At 35.9% G+C, this 23583-nt stretch overlaps 1 protein-coding gene across 7 annotated transcripts in view; it reads left to right on the top strand.

Moving 5' to 3' along the window:
- SDCCAG8 (SHH signaling and ciliogenesis regulator SDCCAG8) overlaps positions 1 to 23583 on the top strand; it is a 273925-nt gene that overhangs the window by 167233 nt on the left and 83109 nt on the right. For 6 of the 7 annotated variants that reach the window (XM_059940830.1, XM_059940820.1, XM_059940808.1 and 3 more), the window contains 2 exons: positions 13771 to 13898; positions 16017 to 16125. In XM_059940830.1, the coding sequence (XP_059796813.1) occupies positions 13771 to 13898; positions 16017 to 16125 (237 nt within the window). The remainder of the gene's footprint in view (positions 1 to 13770; positions 13899 to 16016; positions 16126 to 23583) is intronic. The other variant, XM_059940851.1, reaches the window with a different exon arrangement.

The following is a 23583-nucleotide window of genomic DNA, read 5'->3' on the forward strand; positions in this document are numbered from 1 at the left end:
CAAAATAATTTGAATTATTTTGTGGTAGGACAACTGAGAATTATCACGTGGGAATTATTTGTTTTCCTATCTCATCTGTGCCTCTGGAACTTCAGTCTCTGCCCCCACCTCCCACTTTACTTTCATTCACAAAGAGAGCAGGGAGGTAAGTAACTTTCACTTTAGGTGTAATCAGTGCTCTGAAATGGAAGTGAGAGAGGGGGAACATCTTTGACCGTTACTTGAACAATTAGCTGTGCCAGAGTGACATTGCAGCAAGTTCTTCCATATCCGCTGTTCCAGCTTCGCCTTTGTATGTTAACAGTTCTGGAAAGTAAATTTGACAATTAAATAACTTGATGCCAGTCAGCTAATTGAATTTATGTACCTTTCAAAGCTTGACTCTTAGAATAAGATTTTATAGAATAAAACATTATGGGTACTTTTGGGTATAAATTATTTTAAACAATCTTCTGCTAGGGGTTATTGGCACAGATTTAAAGTATGGGACCCTAAGTCAAACTCTGCAGTAGATTTCATTCTCCTTCCATTCTTGGCATACTGATATTCCTCCATTCTGTGTGTATCCTTTCCTGTATTCTGAAGAAATGCAGCAACTCATGGGCAGTAAGCTCTAGAAATTAAGAAGTTTAGCACTCATAATGTATTAATGTTTCTATAAATACACTTGGAGGTGCCCATAATTTATAAATATTTCAAGTGAGATTTTCTATAAAGAACGACTTTGTAATGATAATGATGACTGGAATTGTGATTCTCATGAGGGCTTACTATGTGTGGTCCTGGCTTTCCCACTCATTCTCCTTTCCGGATCCTTGAATTATATTTCTCTCAACAACTAAATTCCACCAATGTTTCTAGAGGTTTGAAACCATTCAGCAGCTTATTTGTATTTCATGAAATGGAGATAATGTTTTGCAATAAGTAAAAACTACAAAGGCAACAGATTAACTCACCAGGCAGTAGGATAGTTTATTAAAAACTGGTTGACAGATTGATTGACTAACTAATACTCTTGATAGACTTTGAAACTGTTAGTTTCTTACTAGAAACAAAGAATGAATGATATGAGAATGATTGCTGAAGATTCAGGAAAGAAATCTGTGGGAGGGCGGATCGTAGAGAATCTGCTATTTCCCATTTAACAATTATAGAGAGACTATTAAATGATAAATATTTTCCAACTATATGCATATTAACTTATTAGGTGCCTATAATCCATGTGTATAACTGGACATTTTTCTATAATTTGCCAGCTTGGCTGTATGGAATATTTTTTAATATGCTTTATAATTTAATTTTAAATATGAATATGTATTTTGGGAGTTGCTTCAAACCAAATCTGATTTACAAAAAAATAAAAGCTTGTATTGCTTACATTTGTATAATATGGTGACTACTTCAGCTTTAGCTTTTCTTAGTTTTCTATTAGAATTCTTCTTTGTTTCTCCTTTTCAAGTAATGGTGACTGGCTGATGCAAATGAGAAGTTTATCAAGATAAGAAAATGTTATTTTAATAGTTTTGGCTTTTTTATAAGAATTATGAGATTTTATATCTTCGTGAGACATTTAGAGTTAGCAGTGTTTGGCAACATGGTTATTTTGATTTATGGAACATCAAGATTAAAAATGATGCTCTGCTTTAGGGAAGGAGAAAAGGAGTTATGCTCAAATCAGCCCTGTCCAGGAGAAATACGGGAGCCACGAAATGCAAACCACATATTCAATTTAAAATTTCCAGATAACCATATTTAAAAAGAAACAAGTGAAATTAATTTTAACAACATAGTATACTTAACCCAATATATAGAAAATAGTATCTTTTCAACATGTAATCGATATAAATTAATTAGATATATTTTACTTTTTTTTCTAATTCTTCACAGCAGTCCAGACTTGAGGCATGTCTCTCTTCAAACTAGCCACATTTCAAGTACTCAGTAGCCACATGTGGCTAGTGGCTGCCGTACAAGCCACTGTAGCCCTAGACCTTTTGTTCCTTAGTTTTCCTGGCTTTCCCACAATGCCCACTGTAGATGCAGTCATAAACCCTAAAGTCTATTTCTACAATAATTGGAATCATTCTGTACAAATAAGAAAATCATGTCAGCTTTTTAATTTAAAGCTGGTAGCCAGGACTAACTTTGGTTAATTTTTTTCTGAGGAACTGTCACTTTGAGGGGAGGAGGAGGATAGAGAAAGCAGCTGAAGAGTTAGCTGTACAAGCAGCAAATTACAATAAGTTCTTCCATATCTTACTGTCCCATCTTTACCTTTACATGTTAAGAGCTATGGAAAGTAAATTTGACAAATAATTAGATGCCAGTCCACTAGTTGAATTTAGGCACCTTTCAAATGATGATCTGGGCTGGACATTGCTGGTTGCTTTATGTCGACTATCTCACATATTCTAATAATATCATTTTATTAAATGGTAAAATAAGCCTTAGGCTGAAGTTCCACTCTGGTGTCACTCAACTAGTACACAGTGGAGCCAGGGTTCAAATCTGGACTGTGTGTGTCCAAAGCCCAAGCTCACATCCACTGTTCAATACCACCTCCCCCTATGTAGGTTTTATCAGTAAACTGAGGAAATTTTTTATTCTTTCCTCAAGGTGCTTTGTCTTTGAAGTAATTATATTGATTGTTACACTTTGAGTAGTCATCTTTTAAGAAATAATAATGATAATAATAATGGCACTAATTGATATTTTTGAACATTTACAATGTGTCAGTACTATACTAAGTGTATTTTTTTTTAAGGTTTTTTTTTTTAAATCTGCAAAGAACAGCAAATATGAAGTAATCTATTCTTTTTTTTTTGCGGGGCACAGGCTCCAGACGCGCAGGCTCAGTAGCCGTGGCTCACGGGCCCAGTTGCTCCGCGGCACGTGGGATCCTCCCAGACCAGGGCTCGAACCCGTGTCCCCCGCATTAGCAGACAGACTCTCAACCACTGCGCCACCAGGGAAGCCCCTAAGTGTATTTTATATACAATATCATGCTAGTCTTATAAGGAGAGGTACTGTTACTAACTCCATTTCACATCCGAGAAAACTGAGTGATAGGGTAAGTAACTCACTTAGGGTACACAGCTAGTAAGTGGAGGTATGGAGATTCTGATGCCCAGTCTGGCTGACACCAAAGTATGCACCCTTAATCCCTACCTCCTTGTGTACAAAGAATGACCAAGCCAGCCCTGCTGGCAGTGAAGTTTATGTACGAAGGGATAAAGGCCAAAAGTAGGACATTATTTTTAGACGTAGTTTAGGATTTTAGTTGCTCATGTTCCTTTTCTTAGGGCACAAATTCTGCTGGTTTGGGTAGGCTCAAGACAGGCTGCCTCCTAGAAATGAACTTGAATATAAATAGCTTTAGAATAAAGGTAAAAGCAGGTTCTCAGGAATAGAAAGGACAGTTCTGCAACCATAAGAATGATGAGGATGATGGCTTAGAAATGGCTTGAGGAAGAAGAAAATCCAGCAAACACTTTAAGTTCCTGAAGCAGAGGAAACAGTTAAGGATGTAGATAAAAATAGTTACAAGCAAGAGTTAACAAGCCAAATAGAAATAACGTTAAATCATGAAATGACTAAAAGGAAAAATGTTTTGATGAGGAAAATGACCTAATTACTGTGACAAGAACAATGATTTTCTTATTTAGAAGAGTGAGAATTATACTGGAGTAAGAATCTGAAAACTTGGCCTCAGGTCAGTTTTTTTCTTCTATAAGCATAGTATTTTTCAGCCCCAGAGGTTTGTGCAACAATGGAGAGGTTATAGAGATCTTAATCAAGCTTTAAAAATGAACTGTGTTTTTGTTATCAAGCCAAGGTCAGTCAGCAGATCACAATCCTAATTTCTGTGTACAAACATACTGGGTGGTTGACCAAAGGCCATCACGTTAGAACAATGAAAACCCTGCTGTCTTTCTTACAGAACTTCCCTACTTCCTCAGACGTAGACTTCTGGTAAATTCAGCCATTTGACACATAGCCATAAACTGAGATATAAATGTAGAAGTACTTTTAAGAAGCAAATAACTATCACAAAGCCCTTGCACTTTTCTGTGTAGGATCAGTGGAACTATCCTAAGCATCAGTTTTATATATTAAAAAAAATTTGAAACATAACAAAACAAAAAACATGGCGGCAAATCATAGCAAACCAATCAATAAAAAAAAAATTGTAAGAAGCAGATTAGTGCTTTTGTATGCTTTCTGTTTTGTTAGAATAGCACCTGAGACTTTCCATGCAGCAAATCGTATTGAGTGTCTGCTGTTTCCAGGCCCTATGGTAGATACCTGAAGATACAACAATGAGCAGTGATTCCTAGGAGCTTCCTAGCAAAGGGAATGCAGCTGCAAGCAGGCATTATGAACCTTGATTATGAAGACTTTGTTATATTTGGTGTAGTTTGCTTAAGGAAGCAGAGATGCAATATATTTTAGACATTTCTACTGCAAATGGTCAGATCTGTATGGGTCTAATACCTGGAAAATTCTCGTGGAATGGCTCATCTCCCAACATTCCAGATAAATGAAGCATTACTCTGTTATGCTTGAGAAATGAGACATTATGACATGTATTTAATAATTGTTAACTCTTGCTATTATAGCATATTTCTGAAGAAATTTAATAGCCACAAAGTAATCAACATGTTCCCCATTTAAAACTGGATCCTAGAGATTAATTCCAAAACATTTTTATAATAGAATATAAACTCTTTCAGTCAATTGTACTACAATTTGACAGCGATGCAGATCCATTGAGAGGTTACAGAAATGTCGTTTTAATATGTATTGATCCTCCTGATGTCTAATTTGAAGTTACTCATCAGAAGGATTAATTAATTATTGGGAATATGTAGGTAAACTGATATTTTTCAGAGAGGAAAGGCAAGAGTGGACCCATGTGATCAGTTTACACAGAAAAGTCAGAGATGGAAATGTGAATATTTTGACAATATGAAGATGCAAAGGCAAAATGATGGTCTAATTTATTTCATGCAAAAGCATGCTTGTTCTTATTCTTTAGTCTTTAGAATTGGGCCCATGGTATTGTAAAATAGAATATAGGAGGGCCCAACATTCTCCCAGGAACTTTGATCAAGACAAGCACTTAATGCATCTGAGACCTCTGAGCTACTTAAGCAATTTCAAGGCTGAAAATCCTGAAATGTGCATTTGATGGCTATTCAGTCTCAGTATCTATCTATGATATCTACTATATCTAAGAAACAATTACCGAAATTGCTCTTGCTATTGCTGTAGTAATAAGTGCTCTCCCTGCTTCTAATGTTGTCCCTTCCCCATCTGTTCCCCACACTGCAGCCAGAGTGATCTTTCTAAAGCTTGAGTGTGATCACAACACTCCCCTGCTTAAAACCCTACATTGGCTCCCTATTTCCCTGAGGATGAAGTCCTTAAAAATAGCTTCATGTTCTGGCTCCTGCCTACATCTCCAGTCTCATCTTTCTTCAGTCTCCCCTCCACCAACTGCTCGCTTCTACCCCACAACACATATATTCCACCCTCCACTCGTGCCAAAGCTGTTTGCAGTTTTCCAAAGGCACCTGATTCTCTCTCTTTCCTGGGCCTTTGCACCAGTTGTCCACTTCACTTGTAACAATATTCCTCTCTTTCTTTATATGGCTAATTACTACTCATTTTAAGCCTCTAATATTTTAAGCTTCCTGAAATCCTCCCTCACTGTGCCTAGCAACTCCCCAACTCCTGTCCTATCCACTGTATGATAGCAGGAATTTAGCTCCATTTTTATTATTTACCTTACTATTTTAGTTGTTTTTTCTTGTCTATTTTCTTCACTAGACCATGAACTCTTTGAGGGGAAGGTCATGGTCTGTATCTTGTATACTGATGCATCCCCACACTTTTGTGCCTGGCACAAATTGGTGTTTAAGTATTTGTTGAATTGGATGAGCAATAGAATTTTACTAAACTCCTCATGTAAGGCAATGCCGTGGAATGGAAAGGACACCAAACTTACTAGTAGCTGTGCAGTGTTGAGCAAATCTCTTAATTCTCTGAGCTTGAGATACTTCATCTGTCAAACAAGGATATCTGCTCCATCTCCCTGCCTTACAGAATTATTATGAAGAATAAAGAGGTCAGTGCATCTGACTGTGCTTTGTAAAACAGAAAGCACAGACACTGGAAGATGACGAGATGGTAAAAGTCTGTGGTTTTTGTCTTAAGTAAATGTGAGTTATTCAGAAGGTGTAATAGAAGCTGGCAATAGAGTCTAGCACACCTCCTTGGCCTTGAAGATTAGAGTTTTCAAATTATTTTGGAGATACTATAAGAGAACATTTTTGGAGGGAAAAATATTTTTAGGAGAGTTTCTGTGAATTATTTCCTTTCTTTTGTGTTTATTCCTTTGAAAGAAGTTGACCTCTTTTGTTTCTGCTTCCTTTCCTAGAAGTGACTCACACTCTGATCTGATAACTCAACTTTCAACATTGTACTTAAAATTCTGATATACTTTGCAGGGAAGAAAATAGAAATAATTTCCTCTAGGAAATATGTATAATGCCATGAAGTTTTTTGCATGCTTGAGGAAGTAGGGATTACTGAATCCTAGCCCTCTTGTATTTTCCTTTCCCTATTTGTTCCATCCCTCTATTTCTACATTTGCTCAAATATGAGAACATAGTCCTTGTTAATAGTAAACAGGTACAGGATTTTGGTTCTTCTCAAACATGGAAGATATCATTCTGTCTACTGATTTTACTTTGTTTTTATTTTGTTGTTATTATCAATAACAATAATAAAACTAAATTAAATTATTGGCCAAAATAGGGATTATTTTATCCCATTCTCTTCTTCTAATCAGTAGATAGGAGGATCCTTAAACCTGTAACGATACTTAGTATTTTCTGTCCCTTAACAGTTGTTCATTCATTCATTCACTCGTTCATTCATTCATCAAATATTTGTTGACTGCACAACTGTATTCCACGCACCATTCCAGGCTCTTGGAATAAATTAATGAGCAAAACAAAGGTCTCGATTCTTCAGGCACTTACATTCCAGTTAAGATATGTACGTCTTATCTTTCCTAGGAGTCTGTGATAAGCTTGAGGCAGGAGATGTATTTATGTGCCTTTTAATGTTTTTGCAAAAGTCAATATATTTCTTTAAGGAGGATACAACTAATTGATGGTGTCATTGTAGGAGGAAGTGTTCCAATAACATATGGGACAAATGGGAAAGGAGAAGGAGGACTAGCTTGGGATTGGCTATCAAGATGGATAATATGGGTAGTAAATCACACACACACACACACACACACACACACACACACACGGATAATTGAAATAACACTCTTATCATACTTTATCTCATTTCTCTGCGTCCCTGACAGAGTAAGATATTGAAGCATAGAGATTCATACTATGGACTTTAGATTCAGGTAGGCCTGAATTTCCTGGCTATGTCCCTTAATAACTGGGGGACTTTGAACAAATTGTACACCCTCTCTAGACCTCAGTTTCCTCATTTATAAAGTGAGGATAAGAGAACCTACCTCTTAGGGTTGTTTGAGATTAAATAAAAGAATACATGTAAAGAGCTTAGCTTATGCTAAACGTTAGTAAATAATAGGTTACTAAAATTATTAACCCTTAAAGTAGGCTTTTTTCCTGCCCTATTTTCAGAAAGAACCCCTGGATTAAAAGAATTAAGTTACTTGTTCACGATCACATAGTTAACAAGGAGGTAGATACTATACTTGGATCCTCTAGCTCTGTGAGTTTTCTACTGTACCCCATTGCCTCTTTTTTTATTTTAATTTTTTAATTTATTATTATTATTATTTTGGCTGCGTTGGGTCTTCGTTGCTGTGTGTGGGCTTTCTCTAGTTGAGGCGAGCGAGGGCTACTCTTCGTTGCGGTGCACAGGCTTCTCAATGCAATGGCTTCTCTTGTTGTGGAGCACAGGCTCTAGGCATACGGGCTTCAGTAGTTGCAGCACGTGGGCTCAGTAGCTGTGGTGCACGGACTTCAGTAGTTGTGGCACACGGGCTCAGTAGTTGTGGCGCACGGGCTTAGTTGCTCTGTGGCATGTGGGATCTTCCCAGACCAGGGATCGAACCCATGTCCCCTGCATTGGCAGGCAGATTCTTAACCACTGTGCCACCAGGGAAGTCCTTCCATTGCCTCTTAAGATGTGGTTTTCCCAGAACACAAAGAGAATCAAGTGAAAAAATGGTGTGTATGCTTTTAAAAAAAAGCATTAATAGATAGATACTGCTACATATAAAACAGATAAAAACAAGGATTTACTGTATAGCACAGGGAACTATATTCAATATCTTGTAATAACCTACAGTGGAAAAGAATCTGAATCACTTGGCTGTACACCTGAACTAACACAATATTGTAAATCAACTATAGTTCAATTTTTAAAAAAGCAAAACAAAAAACTATAAGGAAATATTTAATTCTAGTTACTCATAGATTTGATTTCCATAGTAGATTAGCAACTTAGAAAGCACTTCTGTGTATACTAAGTTTGAGAAAATGAGTATGTTAAAGAATGGATTCCAAGTTTCTCACTGTTGAGGAATAATGTTACACTTAGGGAAAGAGGGAAGACTAGGTTCTATCTATGTTATTAGATTGGAATTACAGACATCAATTTGAATGTGTATGTATATATTCATATAAAGACGTATAGACAAATATTCATATTTATATTTATATATTCATATGTATATTCATATACTGGCTCTGTCTACTAAGGTGACCTAGAAGCCAAGACTTGTCAGTAGCAATGAGTACCACCTAGTGACAGATCTTGATTTCTAAATACCATTCTCCACCAAAAGGCACAAGAGCTCCTTGAGCAAATGCTGATTCCAAGACTGGTAAAGGACAGTACAAGATGAAACTGGAACATCTTGTAGGAATAGGAAGCCAAGAAGTGCACAAGAATAATAGATAATAATCATATTATTAAAATAGGACCTGGTAGAAGTATTTACAATGAAAATTGGTAAACACTGCAAATGAGGGATACCCCCCCCCCAAATCAATTATTAAACATTTTCCAGCACACCAGTAACATCAACCAAGTGATCAAAGATAATATCACCATTATTGGGACAAGTGGACTTCATGTATCTTAACTCACAACAGCACCCCACACCTCCCTGCTGCTTCTCTCTGTAATTCCATCAAGAATGGCTCTCAGCTAGTAAGTATGTTATAAATGGTCTCATACATTTTGTTACACCAATATGCTACTGTCACAAAGCTCTCTATATTTTACTTTAAAAAGGAAACACCTTTTAACCAAAAGGGTTGTGTGTCTAATACTTCAGTCACTAGTAAAAGGTGAATAGAAACATGGCAGACAGGATTGGTGCCTCAAATCACTGGCAACACCACGTCCTTGTCCTCAGGTTAGACTTGAGGCTTTCATCATTTCTGTGCCGCACTCACTGGTGAATTTTAGGATCGTCAGAAACTTTCAGTCCTTTAATGTAGTAGTAAAATTTTAAATGTACTTTAAAAAAAATCTGATTAATCATCTTTGCTCGGTGACATGGATTTTTCTAAATAGCAAGATTTAAAATAATAAATGATATGGAAAAGTTGAGGATTAGAAATGTAAAGTTAACTCTTCAATCCCATTTTTTAAATGGGATGGTAAATGACATTTCAGAAAATATAATCAGCCAGAATTATAATCAGAAAAATGGAGAGACTAAACCTCAATGTATGCTTAGTCTGTGTTTGAGGCCTACCCAGTACTTGTTCCCTCCTTTTAACTCTCAATTGTCATCAAGTAAACATCGACCTGGCCCACACGCCCGTGTGTTGCCACAGGTGATGTGGATAACTTGGAGGAAAAGGTGGATGTTCCTATTCTAATACATTTTCTCCTTTTTAAAGTCAGCTCTACTGAGGTAAATTTAAATATAATAAAAATCACCTGGGATTTCCCTGGCGGTCCAGTGGTTAAAACTTTGCCTTCCAATGCAGGGGGTGTGGGTTCGATCCCTGGTTGGGGAACTAAAATCCCACATGCCTTGTGGCTAAAAAACCAAAACATAAAAACAGAAGCAATATTGTAACAAATTCAATAAAGACTTAAAAAAAAAATGGTCCACATTTAAAAAAAAAAAAAAAAAAAAAAAAATCACCAATTTTGAATTTGCAATTAAGTGTGTTTTGACAAATGTACATAGTTACAGAACCATCATAACCATGATATAGAACATTTCTATCAACCCCAAAGTTCCCTCATGCCCATCCCCCACCTCCAGGTCCTGGAAATACTGACCAGTCACACTATTGTTTACTTTTCTAGAATTTCACATAAATGAAATCATAAAATATGTCTTCAGTACCTGGCTTCTTTAAGCATACTACTGTCTTTGAGATTCACCTAGGTGTCATATGTAACAATAGCTTTTTATTACTATTTTATTACTACTATTTCTAGTATTCCATTGTAAGGCTATACCATGATTTGTTTATCTATTTAGCAGTTAATGGACATTTAGGTTGTTTCCAGGTTTTAGTTATTATGAATACATCTTTCAGCCTTATTTTAATAACAACCAAGAAATTCTTCTTTACTGCCATTGCTTTTATTCCAATTTGTAAAATATGGTAACTATAAGTTTGGTTAAGTGAGATCATCAATAATTTTGAGTAAGAACTGAATGAAAACCATTTGGGGAAGCCTGGCCCAGCTATCTTTCACAAGGCTCTCACACCCAGCTGGAACTGATTTCTTATTTTTCTATGCTTTAGTAGTTTTATTCCCTAGTACCTTTCTTGTGGTATATTTCACCTTTTACCTTCTATTTTGGCCATTTTGAATTCCCTATTAGGACAGAGACTGTGCCATATTTATGTATCTTTGTTTGACCTGTGCCTAACAGAGTGTCTTTCAGAGTTATGTTAAATATTAAATGAATTGGTTTGGATTCTTCTCTGATCACTTCCTTGGATAACTAAGTGGTTTTTATTAATTCTTTCAACCCATTATTGCATTACCTGTAGAGTGTTATAAAATAAGGTTCCTAAATCAAAATATTTCGAATCCCACCTCTGCCTTTACAGCATTTACAATAACCTTTGAGAAGATTTCTAATTCTTTATGACCCTCCTTTTTTTTTTCCAACTATAATGTGAGAGGATTTGATTAAACAAATTTGAGATTCCTTCTCAGTTCTAAAATGTTAAGGTTTTATAAAAAACCTGCTAAGTCAGAAAGAACCTGCAAGGTGAGAGGGCAACATAGAAGGAAAGGGGTATATAAAGAAGGTAGGAAAGCAAAAATATGTCGTGTTTTTATGTAATTGAAAATAAAATGTGTAGTTTCTTAAACAGAGTAAAAGTTGGGCAAGGATTCAAGAAACAAAAGTTGATGTGTAACAACATTTGTTGGTAGAGCATTCTTTTAAATTGTTTTATAAGGAGAACAATAAGACAGTAGTTCTTTTCTCTAGTAAATTTAGGAGATCAGTAATTAGGTTCCTCATTCTGAAAATTACTGGTGAGACTGGCAGCCCCTTTGTGTAAGTGAACCATAAGCCCCAGTTTACAAAGGGTAGTCCCAGTTATGACTGTTTGTCATGGTATAATTACTTATGATTAATTATTAATAATGCCCCTTTTCACTCTCAAATGGGTATTGGCTTTGAACAATGCATTTTTTGGTCACCCGATTACTGGGGATCTCAGAGTCCTAGGTCTCCCGACCTATATCCCCTGCTCTAGCTAGGATTCTGTCTTGGGGATGGTTATTCAGTGAAAGAATCCACAGTGCTCTCTTCAAGCTGACCCCTTCAGCAGGAGCATCTCCATCTGGCAACACCTTTAGAGCCATTCTCTTCCATACACTCTTCTCTCTTTTTTTTCACGTCTGGAAAGTTTTTGCCTCCTCATATAAGACTTGAGCAGATTCTTCAGCTTCACTTAAAGACTGCAGCCTTCTTTCCCCTATGGCAAGTATATAAGAACATCTGTTTATTAAACATTCACTGCCCACTTCCTGTGTGCCATGTACTGAGCTGGGTTCATGGTATAGAGAGACAAAGATGGCAAAAAGGGACAGACAAGTAAACCAATAACCAAAGTGTGATGAATGGTATCTTAGTAGGATACATACATACACAACATATACTGATGTCACTGTAGAAAGAACAGTTAATTTAGGAGAGAGGGGAAAGAGAGGAGGGGAATTTTGAGCAGGTCCTAAAGGAGCAGTATACATTGAGCAGGGGTGACGGGTTGGTGGGAGGCAGAGAGGGGTGAGGTGGGCGGGGGAAAAAAACATCCCAGCAAAACGCAGAGACATGTGCAGCTTTCCATGGCCGGAAAATACGTGGTATGACTGGGGAGGCAAAAAGTGGCCTCGACGGACCATCCATGTGTTGCAGTATACCAGTTTGGAACTGAGTGTGAGGCAAGACCTTGGAGCAAGTCCACGGGGTGTTGTTACTAGAAGTACCAGAAGGGACCTTATTTCACATTTAGCGTGGCCCCCTGATTATCCATTTGATTGAGGTGTGGGTGTATTTTCATTCTGGAATTTTATACTACAACATTACCACATGCATTGACTGATTTCAATACAGACTTTCCTTATGTTGCTTTATGATTAGAAGCCAGTGATTTGAAGTTCCACAGCAGTACATAGACTAGTAGTGATAGCTTTATGGAATTGTTTATTTTTAGTTTGGCAAGACAAGACAGTAAATATCTCAATTAGTAAACTAAAGCAGCATGGATGAGAAATGCCCACAAGAAGATTAGGAGTTAGAAATAACTAAGCCAGTTAATGGAAGGAAACTTTCATATCACTTACCCATATTTAGAGAATAAAGAACCAACCTAATGTGTGTGTGTGTGTGTGTGTGTGTGTGTGTGTTTATGTGTGTGTGCTCACACACAGTGTCATTATTCACAGTGGTGCTAGTGATGAGGTCCTTTGCATTCTTCAGGTTCTAATTGTTTAGGAAGTTCCTCTCTTTAGGATCCACTGTGATTGGATATTGACCCATCCACTGGTTAATATCCAGTCACAGTGGGGTGAGATACATCGTCTTTGACTACAGAAGCTTCTCATCCTGCAATTTCTTTCAGTGTGACCCAAAAGGGATCTTATTATGAAGTGCTGGGAGAAGTTTTTTATTTTCATATTCATATTTATATTCACATTACATGGCCTAATGTGTGAAAATATTTAATGAAAACATGCATGTGGTACTGCAGAATCATTTACTTGCCTCCAGATAGAATCTCCTACATTATATTTGAGATTCCGTTTTAAGTTTGGGAGGAAAAGCAGAGGTGATCTACAAAACTTAGTTTCAAGAATTTATGTTTTGGGTGTATTGAGTCATGCTGTTCCTGTAACTTCAGGATCTTTAGGAAATATTGACCATTCAAAAGAAAAAAGATTAATTGGCAGTACATAACATTGAGAATGTTATAGAGAATGGTGTTTGTGTTTTAAAGTTACAAAATGGCATTATTCAGTTGTCATGATTTTTTGATTTTTCAAGTTGCTTACTTTAGTCCATTTGGATTTATGGCAAGTATTTAACATTGTATGAAAGGTCCTTTGGATTTTCTGCCTCAAGTAAGGGGGAGTCTGTAGAAAGATTGTTGTCTACTTATGCTTAATCATTTACTACGTATCAGCTCTCTGTGGTCTGTAGGGGAAATGATGGGGATTAGTGCATCTGTAGTTTAAATTTCTGTCTGTCTCCTCTCTGCCTTGTAGACTGGAAAAAGATAGCATTCAGCAGAGCTTTAGCAACGATGCAAAGGCCCAAGCCCTTCAGGCCCAGCAAAGAGAGCAGGAGCTGACACAGAAGATACAGCAAATGGAGGCCCAGCATGACAAAACTGGTAGGTGGTAGGGAAAGATTAGAGCCTGGGCACTTGCTCACAAGCCAGGCCCATGCCTTACTGTGAAATGACATCAGGAACACCTGTAACCTTTGGCTGGCCGAAGGGAGCAGATGCTAACTACACCGGAGATTCCGAATTACATATTAGTTAGCGTTTAAAAGAGAAAATGGAAAGTATTGCCCACTGTCTGTTGATTTCAGAGTGCTGCTCTCACATCTGTTGCACCATCTGGATTATGAGTTTATTTACCTGTGTTCAAGAAACGTAAAGCTGAGAGAGACCACAACAAAGTAGAAAAACAAAGGGCTTGTTTTTGGCTGGGTTTTCAGGCACACATGTTATATAAAGAAAATAGCATCAGAAGCTCTGCGGGAAATGCTCTGAGCTTACAGTTAGAGTCTCCTGAATAGCACTGAACAGTTCCCACAGTACACACATTATAGCTACTCTAAAAGCCTAATGAGTTTGCTTCAGCATCCAAACTGGAGAAAAGCTTTAGCCATTAATCGGTTCTTAATTCACTGTCGCAGCTGGATGTAATTCAGTGGCTCCAAATTGATATGTTCCTTTATTTAATCTTTGCAGCTTCGAACATTTTTAGCATTTGTATGATTTCCCCACCTCCCCCAACCCAGTCTAGAGTGATGTTTAATCCTTTGCATTCTTCAAGTTCTCACAACTGCTGTTAAAATTCACTAATACAAGGCATTGACCACAGCTGGCAGCTTGGCTAAAAATTGCCATCTTTCATCACATTGGCACTATTCTGCAGACTGAGTTGGCCAGTAACTCTTTACCTTTAATTTGAAAGTAAAATGCACTTTGAAAATAGGCAGTTTGATTTGTTCAGTCGGAGCATTATGTAGTTCCTTTCACTTTTGAGTTGTGTGTTCACAGACAGTGTTAGTCAAAACAAGACAGTGTCAGTCATTATAATTCCACACCACATACACCAAGCTGATTGTACTATTAAAACAAAAGTTTAATTGATCCTGTTTCTTCCAGAAAAATGTTGCTTAATTTTTAGTGCCTTGATTTATTTTGCTTTGTATGCTATATGCTTTTTTGTCAGTCATTGTCTAAAACTGAAAAGAAAGGGCCTGTTAAACCTTTCACCTAAAGATAATTTTCATGTGATTTAATGTATACTATATTTGATGACATGGTAATAAATGGTTGCTTATCCTGTAAGTGAAAAATTGCTAATGTAAAATTCATTAAATAATCTGTTTGCTAATAAAGAGGCAAATGTCATATTGATCCACATAATTCACTCCATCACTTTCAGTAGAGATTTTCTTCTCACAGTGTTTGGCCAGAAGAAATGAAAATTCACTAGGCTTGGTAGTTGTTTTTCCACTGAAAACAAAAGGAGAAGATTACAGGATGAATTATTGTTTGCCTCCACTACTAGCAGGATCCCGGTGATCAAGGAGTCTTGGGCAGTATCTCTGAGTGCTAGATAAGAGTATTAACTGAGCCACCATGAGAATACTTCCTTTTGTTCTGCACAAAAATACATACTCTGTTCAGTTTCTTTGATCAGATCTTCATTGAAGCTCACACTAAGTAGATAAGGAAAATTATTTATTTCCAATAAAATAAGGAAAGTTATGTATTTTTATTTTATGATTAGAGAAGTATATGCAAGATGGGGGTAGTGAAATATGTGAGCAGATATGAAACATAAAGCATGAATTACAGTGTAGAAAGAGTTCCTCAATTATTTTAGTTTTGAATTATCTGGCTGTGATAAATTTGACACTGTTTATAGTAAAATTATCAAAGTAAAAATATATTGCATATTACAAAGATATAAGCATCTATGACTCCACTTGAGGTATTTGACAATTTATTAACATGTTAAAAATTACACAAAGCTGATATGATCAAAAATGTTTCTGGTGTGTAATTATTAGGGAAATAAATGTCTCACAAGATTTAGTGTCTTGCCAGATGAGCATTCCTTTGACCTAGGACCATAAAAGTGATCTAGCGTCTTATCGGAAAAGTGTGGTTGTCTTAGCACTTTTACCACTATACATGTGGAAGCACTGCAGAGCTACAACCATAAACATCTTATGTTGTTGGGGGGGTGGTTATTGTTATTTCTAGAAAATGAACAGTATTCATTGCTGACCTCCCAGAATTCATTTCTGACAAAGTTAAAGGAAGAGTGCTGCACATTAGCCAAGAAACTGGAACAAATCTCTCAGAAAAGCAGGTGGGTAATATTATACAATACTTTCAGAGCACTGTTTATATGAATACTGTAATTTTTTTCTTAAAAGACAACATTTCCACTATTTTATAGTCTGTCAAAATTAGATATGTATTGGCCTATTTCCTGTAAAAAAGCATTTTCTCTCTATGAAAATTTTCTTAATTGTCCATACAGACACCTTGATGTTTTTTCATAATTAGGTATACATACTATAATTTGACTTTTTTAATGTTCAGAATTGAAAACTATGAAATTTCAGAGCACAAAAGTCAAGATGGCATCCTTTTAATAAAGGATGCAGATAAATCAAGCAGTTCTAAAGTCATATTTTAACACAGCTAACATATTTTAGTCTATTATCATAGTTCTCCATGAACACATAAAAGCTATCTTTAAGGCAAATGATAATGGGTAAAATATGAATGTATAAAAATAAAAGTAGATGATACTTTGAAATAAACCAAAACCATCTTTTCTTTCTCCTAAAATTGTTCTATTTTAATAAAATAGCCATCATTGATTTTGTAGGTGCATGCTCTTTTATAAATCCACTGATTGGGTTCTTAATGAATTTTTTTCTGTACATTTTCTAATCATATTATCTCAATAAATGAATTATTTATATTCTAAATTCTAAGAAGCCTGAGTTCTCACCTTAGCTCTGACAGTAGCTGTGTAATCTTGGACAAATTTATTTGACCTGCTTGAACTGTGGTTTCCTCTTGTAAATGAATGATGTTGAACAGAATCACTTTGACTTGAACTCAAAAGAAATCATTCATTTAACTAGCTAGGTATAAAATGTCGCATTACAGTATAACCTAATGGGAAAATAATCTGTGTATCTTCTCTTGCATACTTTTCTGAAACTCACTTAGATCATCAAAGAACAAGCAATAGGGCTCAGCAAACCAACTACTGACTTAGGTTTATTATTCAGAAAGAATTTCTAGGAGGGTCAGAGCATGTCAGATCACTCTGAGCCCTATCCTGGGTTCCTGCATCAATAAGCTGGCTTACCTTATGGAATCCCCATCCCTGAATTTTTTGGAAAATCAGGGGGCTTATGAATCCAATTCTTTCTGCTCACAGGAAGGCAGAAGCTCCTATAACCACCCAGAGTGTGCTCTGAACATGCACCTTCTTAGCAAATACTAATTAAGTATCTTGTTTGGGATGGGAAAAGGCTTAGGGTACCAAAATACCCAGTATTTTCAGGAAATTTGACAAGGAAACCCAAATAATTTTGCCGTGGAAGAGACCCTCATAATATATCAACAGGAGGTATTCCTAACTAGAAATATTTGATTTACCTCACATAGATACAAACAAACTGGATTAATAATTTAAGAAAAAAATTATTTTGAATTGAGTCTTAAAAGATTGTGTTATCTTAAGATTGCTTTGGGGTTGATTATTGATTAATTATCTTGCTGTCTAAGGAGACATAATTGAGGAAATTGAAGTGTATAAAAGAGAAAGAGAAGTTATATGCTTGCTATATATTATTTAATTCTCACAACAGCTTGAGACATGAATTATTACCTTCTTTTACAGAGGAGGAAACCAATACTCAGAGTGTTTAAATAGCTAGTAAGTAGGAGCACTAGAATTCTAACTTAGACATTTCTGGTTCCAAAGCTTATGATCTTTCTTATGATAAGTATAATTATTTTATATCTACTACTAAAGAAAATCCAGGCCAAAGTAGTTATGATGGGAAAGTTTAGGAAAGAAAAATTAATCTTTATATTTCTATGGAGAAGTAAGCATACTTGGCATGTGAGGGTTAACCTGTGAGCCTGGGTTAACCTGTGCCATGTGCCCTGAGGCCTTCTTTCCCCTGCTCTAGGTCTATCAATTTACCCTGTACTAGTCTAGTGAACTTGAACCTCATCGTGTCTTCTCTTCAACTCCTCTCACTTCTGATTCTAGCTGCTGACTGCTACTTTGTAAATTGAGTGTGTTCCTTTATGTCTGATACACAGCTGGCACCTGATACATATTTACTGAATGAATGAATGAAACAAACAAGCATGGTGCTACTACCCCCTGTATCCTGATCTGACTCTGATTCCAGACTATTCCTTTGTTGATGACAGGCAGTGTGCAGTAAAAAACACTTTGGAATTCAGAAGGAACAAGGTTTGAATCTTGCTCTGCCACTTAGCTTCATGACCTTGCGTACATCGCTTAATTTCTCCAAACCTCAGCTTCTCCATCTGTAAAAACCTTTTTAAAAACTATGTTGCAGGATTATGGTGGGAATTAGAAATTTAGAGAGATGTATATAGGTACACACATATACATAGCACCTAACACCATGCTTGACCCATAGAAGTATACAGGAGGTGCTATTGCTGTCATTGATGGTATCATTTTAAGGGTCCTGACTGGCAATTAGGATATCACTTCACCTAGCTATTATTGTCTTTGCCAGAGTCTGAGTGACATAATTCTCTGACAGACATAAAGTCTATACCACAATGGAAAACCTTTTTGAAGGCAATGCAGGATCAGGAAAATGTGGATTTGGTTGTGTTTCAGCTCCTGCTCTGGTACCTTGTCTTGTAAGTCTGAAGAGTTAAAATACTCATCTACTGTAACTTTATAAGTTGATCCGAAACTAAAACCTAGCAAATAATAAAGACTGGATAAGTTGTAACTTATTACTGTTAAAACTTTTGTGCCCCTAAAATTTACAAAATGTACATTTTGTGTGTCTCACAAGAAATTAGCATTATAAATAGGATAAATTGTGATTTGGGGGGGTGTTGTTCGTTTGTTCACTCTTAATTTCTCATTTCACTCTGGCTTCCTACATGAAAGACACTCCATTTTGATATTACCTTTGCTTTGAAAACACCTATAAAACTTGAAGGGCTCAGAGTATTTCTTTTAAAGTAAAGCTATACATTTATTAAGCCTTGTAGAAGCCCTCCAGGAGTGAGCCTCTACATACCCTCTACTAAACTTTTAAGGTAAACAATTCCCCTTGTGCTTTGAGGTGAGGAAATCCTGAAGTTTTTTGAGCTTTCTAAACTGTTGTCATTGTGAAAGCACAGTCTCTAAAATAATTATTTAGACCATATGGTAATTTTAATCCAGGTTTTCCTCAGAGTACAGCAGTAAAATTTTTCCTGAAAGTAAGTGTATTTATTTCATGTTGACCAACAATTTAAACATTTTTTTTTGTCTAAGAGTTTCATGTTATTCAAAATCCCATGCTAAATAAATGGATTCATACCATTTAAAGTAAGCTTTTTTTTTTTTTTTTAAACTCACAGATCTAGTCCTCTGTCTAGAGCCCCTGAAGAATCACTGGGAAAGCTGACAATCCGGGAGCACCAATCCCAGACACTCTTACTCTCTATCCCATCCTCATGCTAGGCTGCTTTATGAAAGTGTTTAGAAATGGTTCCTCCGTGTGTGTGTCCTGTTATATGTGTTTCTCCCCAAGTAGATGTAAGTCGCATTATGGCTGTGCCTATGGCTTCTGCTGTCTGCAAGCCCTCCACAGTGAAGAGCCGGTACTTCCTGCACAGTATGCCTTCCACACTGCTCCGGTGGTGTCTGTAACCCCAGGGTTTGTGAATGGCACATCCCATTTTAATACTAAAAGTGAACTGCCAATTCCATGCATTTTATATAGCTTGTTTTTGAGCATCAGACAAGACAAGTAATTCCATTTTGCTTTTAATTGGCACTAGGCAGACATTCTGGCTGATTTTAGATGAAACTCACATAAACTTCAGCTCCCTTTTGTCTTTATTCCCCAGGACTCTGAGAGCTTATTACAGTGGTAAGGTTGTTTCTGAAGTTGGTAAATGGAGATATTTAAATATCTTTGGTGCAACTGTGATTTTTCTTTATCAAAGTGAAGGAGGTGTTCCCTCTCCCCAGGTACTTAGATGAATCAGCAGTAAAATGTTTGCAGTGCAATCTAAAACGTGGCCTGGGAAGAGCTCAGAGAGGTTGGGCACCGGCTAGGAAGGGAGCCTCTGCCAGCTGCAGACTGGAGATCCAGCATGTGCTAGGTTTTCACCTCTCAACACTTTTGCCCCAGTGAAAAGAAAAGGATATAGAGCATAGAACTGGGGTCTGCATGGTTTTGCTTCTCTTTCTTTTCTATCATTGTCACTTTCTGGGTTGCTAGGTTCGTGGATTGATGTCTAACGCTACCCATTGTGTATTTGTGATTTGCGTTTTGTAATTAAGAGGAACAATGGGAGTCCACTGGGTCTCGTTATATATAATGGTTGGTTTAATTTGTTTCACTTCTATCTTGTTAATTGTAAATTGATCATTAAGATTTGAATTCTAATCTGTCACCAGGGTTGTGGGTATTGAGGCTAGAGCAATGATCCTGGTTTTAATCACTGATGATGAGAAACAAATTTTATAATTTTGCTACATATTGCAGTTCATATATTTTAACACTGTATTTTATGGTGTTATAAATATTGTTAAATGACTTTTAGTGTAGTTTTACTGTGTGGGCTATAATGTATAAATTATATTACTGTTTTGGCAACAGTAGGTATCCAACTGTGTGAGTTTAATTGAAGTAAAGAACACATACCCGGTTGAACTATTTTTTTTCCCTGGCATGTTTAGATGATGTTAGTTTGGGATGCTACAAAAATTATATTCTACAAGAAGAAACTGATATTGGCCTCTGCTAATTATTACCGAAAGTTGAATGAGACTCTAAAAGAGTAAAAAATTAAGGGGTCATGTTTTTTCCTTAAAAAGCAATTATCAATGTAATCCTAATTATCGTAGTAAAATATTATACTTCATGAAAATGTAATTACGCAGTATAACTGGTATATAAAAATGCAGTGAGAAGTTCATGCTTCTGTAAAGGCAGAAATTACCTAAATTTTCTGTGAAAATGGATTAGAATCAATTTTCTTTTTATATGACACTAGGACAATCGCGCCACAAATGTAATCTCAAGCTAACATAGAAGCTCGTAAGTTTACTCTTTGAACTTTGCAAACTGCTAGTTCTTTCAATATATCATGGACTCTAGACAGATAAAAGATGATGTCCATGTACATATACCAAATTTTTATTGAACATTGGAAGTTGGTAGGCAAATTACTATTATAAACAAAGAAAAGCATACACATAAAATATGCAAAGCAGAAAAGTACTGTAGCAATAAAATACCTGATAGTAATATGTACTTTACAATTAACATTTATATTTTTGAAATTCTGTATATAAGATATCCTCAATATAGGGCATTTGGATATAAATGCAAAGAAGAATTAAGGAAAAAAATTTCCTGTAACATTACCATCCGGCTAACTATAACTATCGTTAACTTTTGACATGTTTCTTTTCAGTCATTTTCCATGTGTAGGTAAATGTGTATGTTACCATGCATTTATATTGTGAGTGATATACGTATGTGTGTATATATATATATGTATATATATATATATACACACACACACACACATACAGTTTTACATCCTGCTTTTTTTACTTAATATTATCTGATGAACACTTTTCTACATCAGTAAATACTCGGGAAACATAATTTTAATTGAATCATTTGTATGAATAATAATTCATCAGAATTTTAAACTCTTTTTAAATATAATGGATAATATAATAATAATTTTGTACATAAATCGGAATTTTTTCATGATTTTCTTAGTTGAGATGTCTAAAAGGGGATTGCTGGTCCAAAGACTAGGAACCCTGTTAAGGCTGTTAATGTGTATGACTTTGCTCAAGTAGTGCACTAAATTCTGCTCAGTATATACATGTACATACCAGTTTGTGACAAAAAGAAGTGAGAGGTTTTTCAAAAAAGGAGTGAGGGGCCATGTTGCACAGTGGGTGGGACAACCCCTTTAGAGTTGGACAGACCAGTGTTTGTGTCTGGGCTTGGCTAATCACCATTTAGGTGACCTCAGGCGAATTATTAAACCTCATATTTACCTCCCAGAGAAAAGGGAATAAACACTTACCTTGTAGGGTTAATTGAGACCATAATGTAAAGGATGAATTCCACTACCTGGTGTAGTGTAGGCATACAGTAAATGTTTTATTAGGCATTTCTTTGAATAATAGGGAAATTGAATGTTTTATAAATGTTTATTGATCATTTATGTTTCTTCCTCTGTGAGTATTTTTCATATCCCTTGTACTTTTTTAATTGGAATTTTGATGAAGAGTGGGGATAGCAGTTTATTATATAATGCTTCTAATATTCATTTGTCTCATTTTTTACGTACCCCTTTTTTTAATTTTGAAAAATTTGTTCCCAGTTCTTTTTGTTTCTTAAGAATTTTTTCAAAATCAAGGTGACTTTATTTTTTGTTTTAAATATTACAATACATGTCCATTGTAAAAATTCAGAAAATACAGAAAAGGAAAAAAAATTTTTTTTATATTTCTAATCTGGACACCAAGAGATCATCAATATTAATATGTGGTATACATGTCAAAATATTTTTTATTTTATAAAATAGAATTACCTTATGCTGATTTTTTCTTTTAAGTTTTTATTTATTTATTTATTTATTTATTTATTTATTTATTTATTTATTTATTTATTTATGGCTGTGTTGGGTCTTTGTTTCTGTGCGAGGGCTTTCTCTAGTTGTGGCAAGCGGGGGCCACTCTTCATCGCGATGCGCGGGCCTCTCACTATCGCGGCCTCTCTTGTTGTGGAGCACGGGCTCCAGACGCGTAGGCTCAGTAATTGTGGCTCACGGGCCCAGCTGCTCCGCGGCATGTGGGTTCTTCCCAGACCAGGGCTCGAACCCGTGTCCCCTGCATTGGCAGGCAGATTCTCAACCACTGCGCCACCAGGGAAGCCCTCTATGCTGATTTTTAGTATTTTCCTTTTTTACAAATATGTCATATTTTTAGGTCAATATATAACACCAATAAATAGCCATATTATCAGAATAGCATCTTGATATTTCTTTTTTTAAGTAATGTAACTAATCATCTGTTGATACATTTCTGGGTTAAGTTTTCATATATTGGGTTGCAGAGCAAGGTTGTTTCTAGAAACAGTGCTACAAGGAACATGCTCATGAAAACATATGATTTTGTTGTGTGTAAAAGCTTTTTATTCTTATATTGTAAAATCTGTGTTTCCTTCGTGACTTTTAAAAAGTGACTTGTTTTTCTGGGAAAGTACCTGAGAAGAGATAAATATTCTTATGCATTTTTTTCTAATCTGGTTTAAGGATATTTTTGGTCCTTTTGGAATTTTAGTGCATAGTGCATATTGTGATAGGAAATACTAATCGTGGAAGAATACTAAATTAAAAATTTCATATAACTGCTCCTGAATTCTTTTATATTGTATGTGATTTTGAAAGGATAGACATAGTCATTATTTACTTATTTAGACTATTTCAAATATAAGTAAATTCTTATTAGAAGAAGTAAATATAGATTGAGTGCTTAATCTGAGCTTGA

Source organism: Balaenoptera ricei, chromosome 1 (assembly GCF_028023285.1).
Source record: "Balaenoptera ricei isolate mBalRic1 chromosome 1, mBalRic1.hap2, whole genome shotgun sequence".
Taxonomy (NCBI): Eukaryota; Metazoa; Chordata; class Mammalia; order Artiodactyla; family Balaenopteridae; genus Balaenoptera; species Balaenoptera ricei.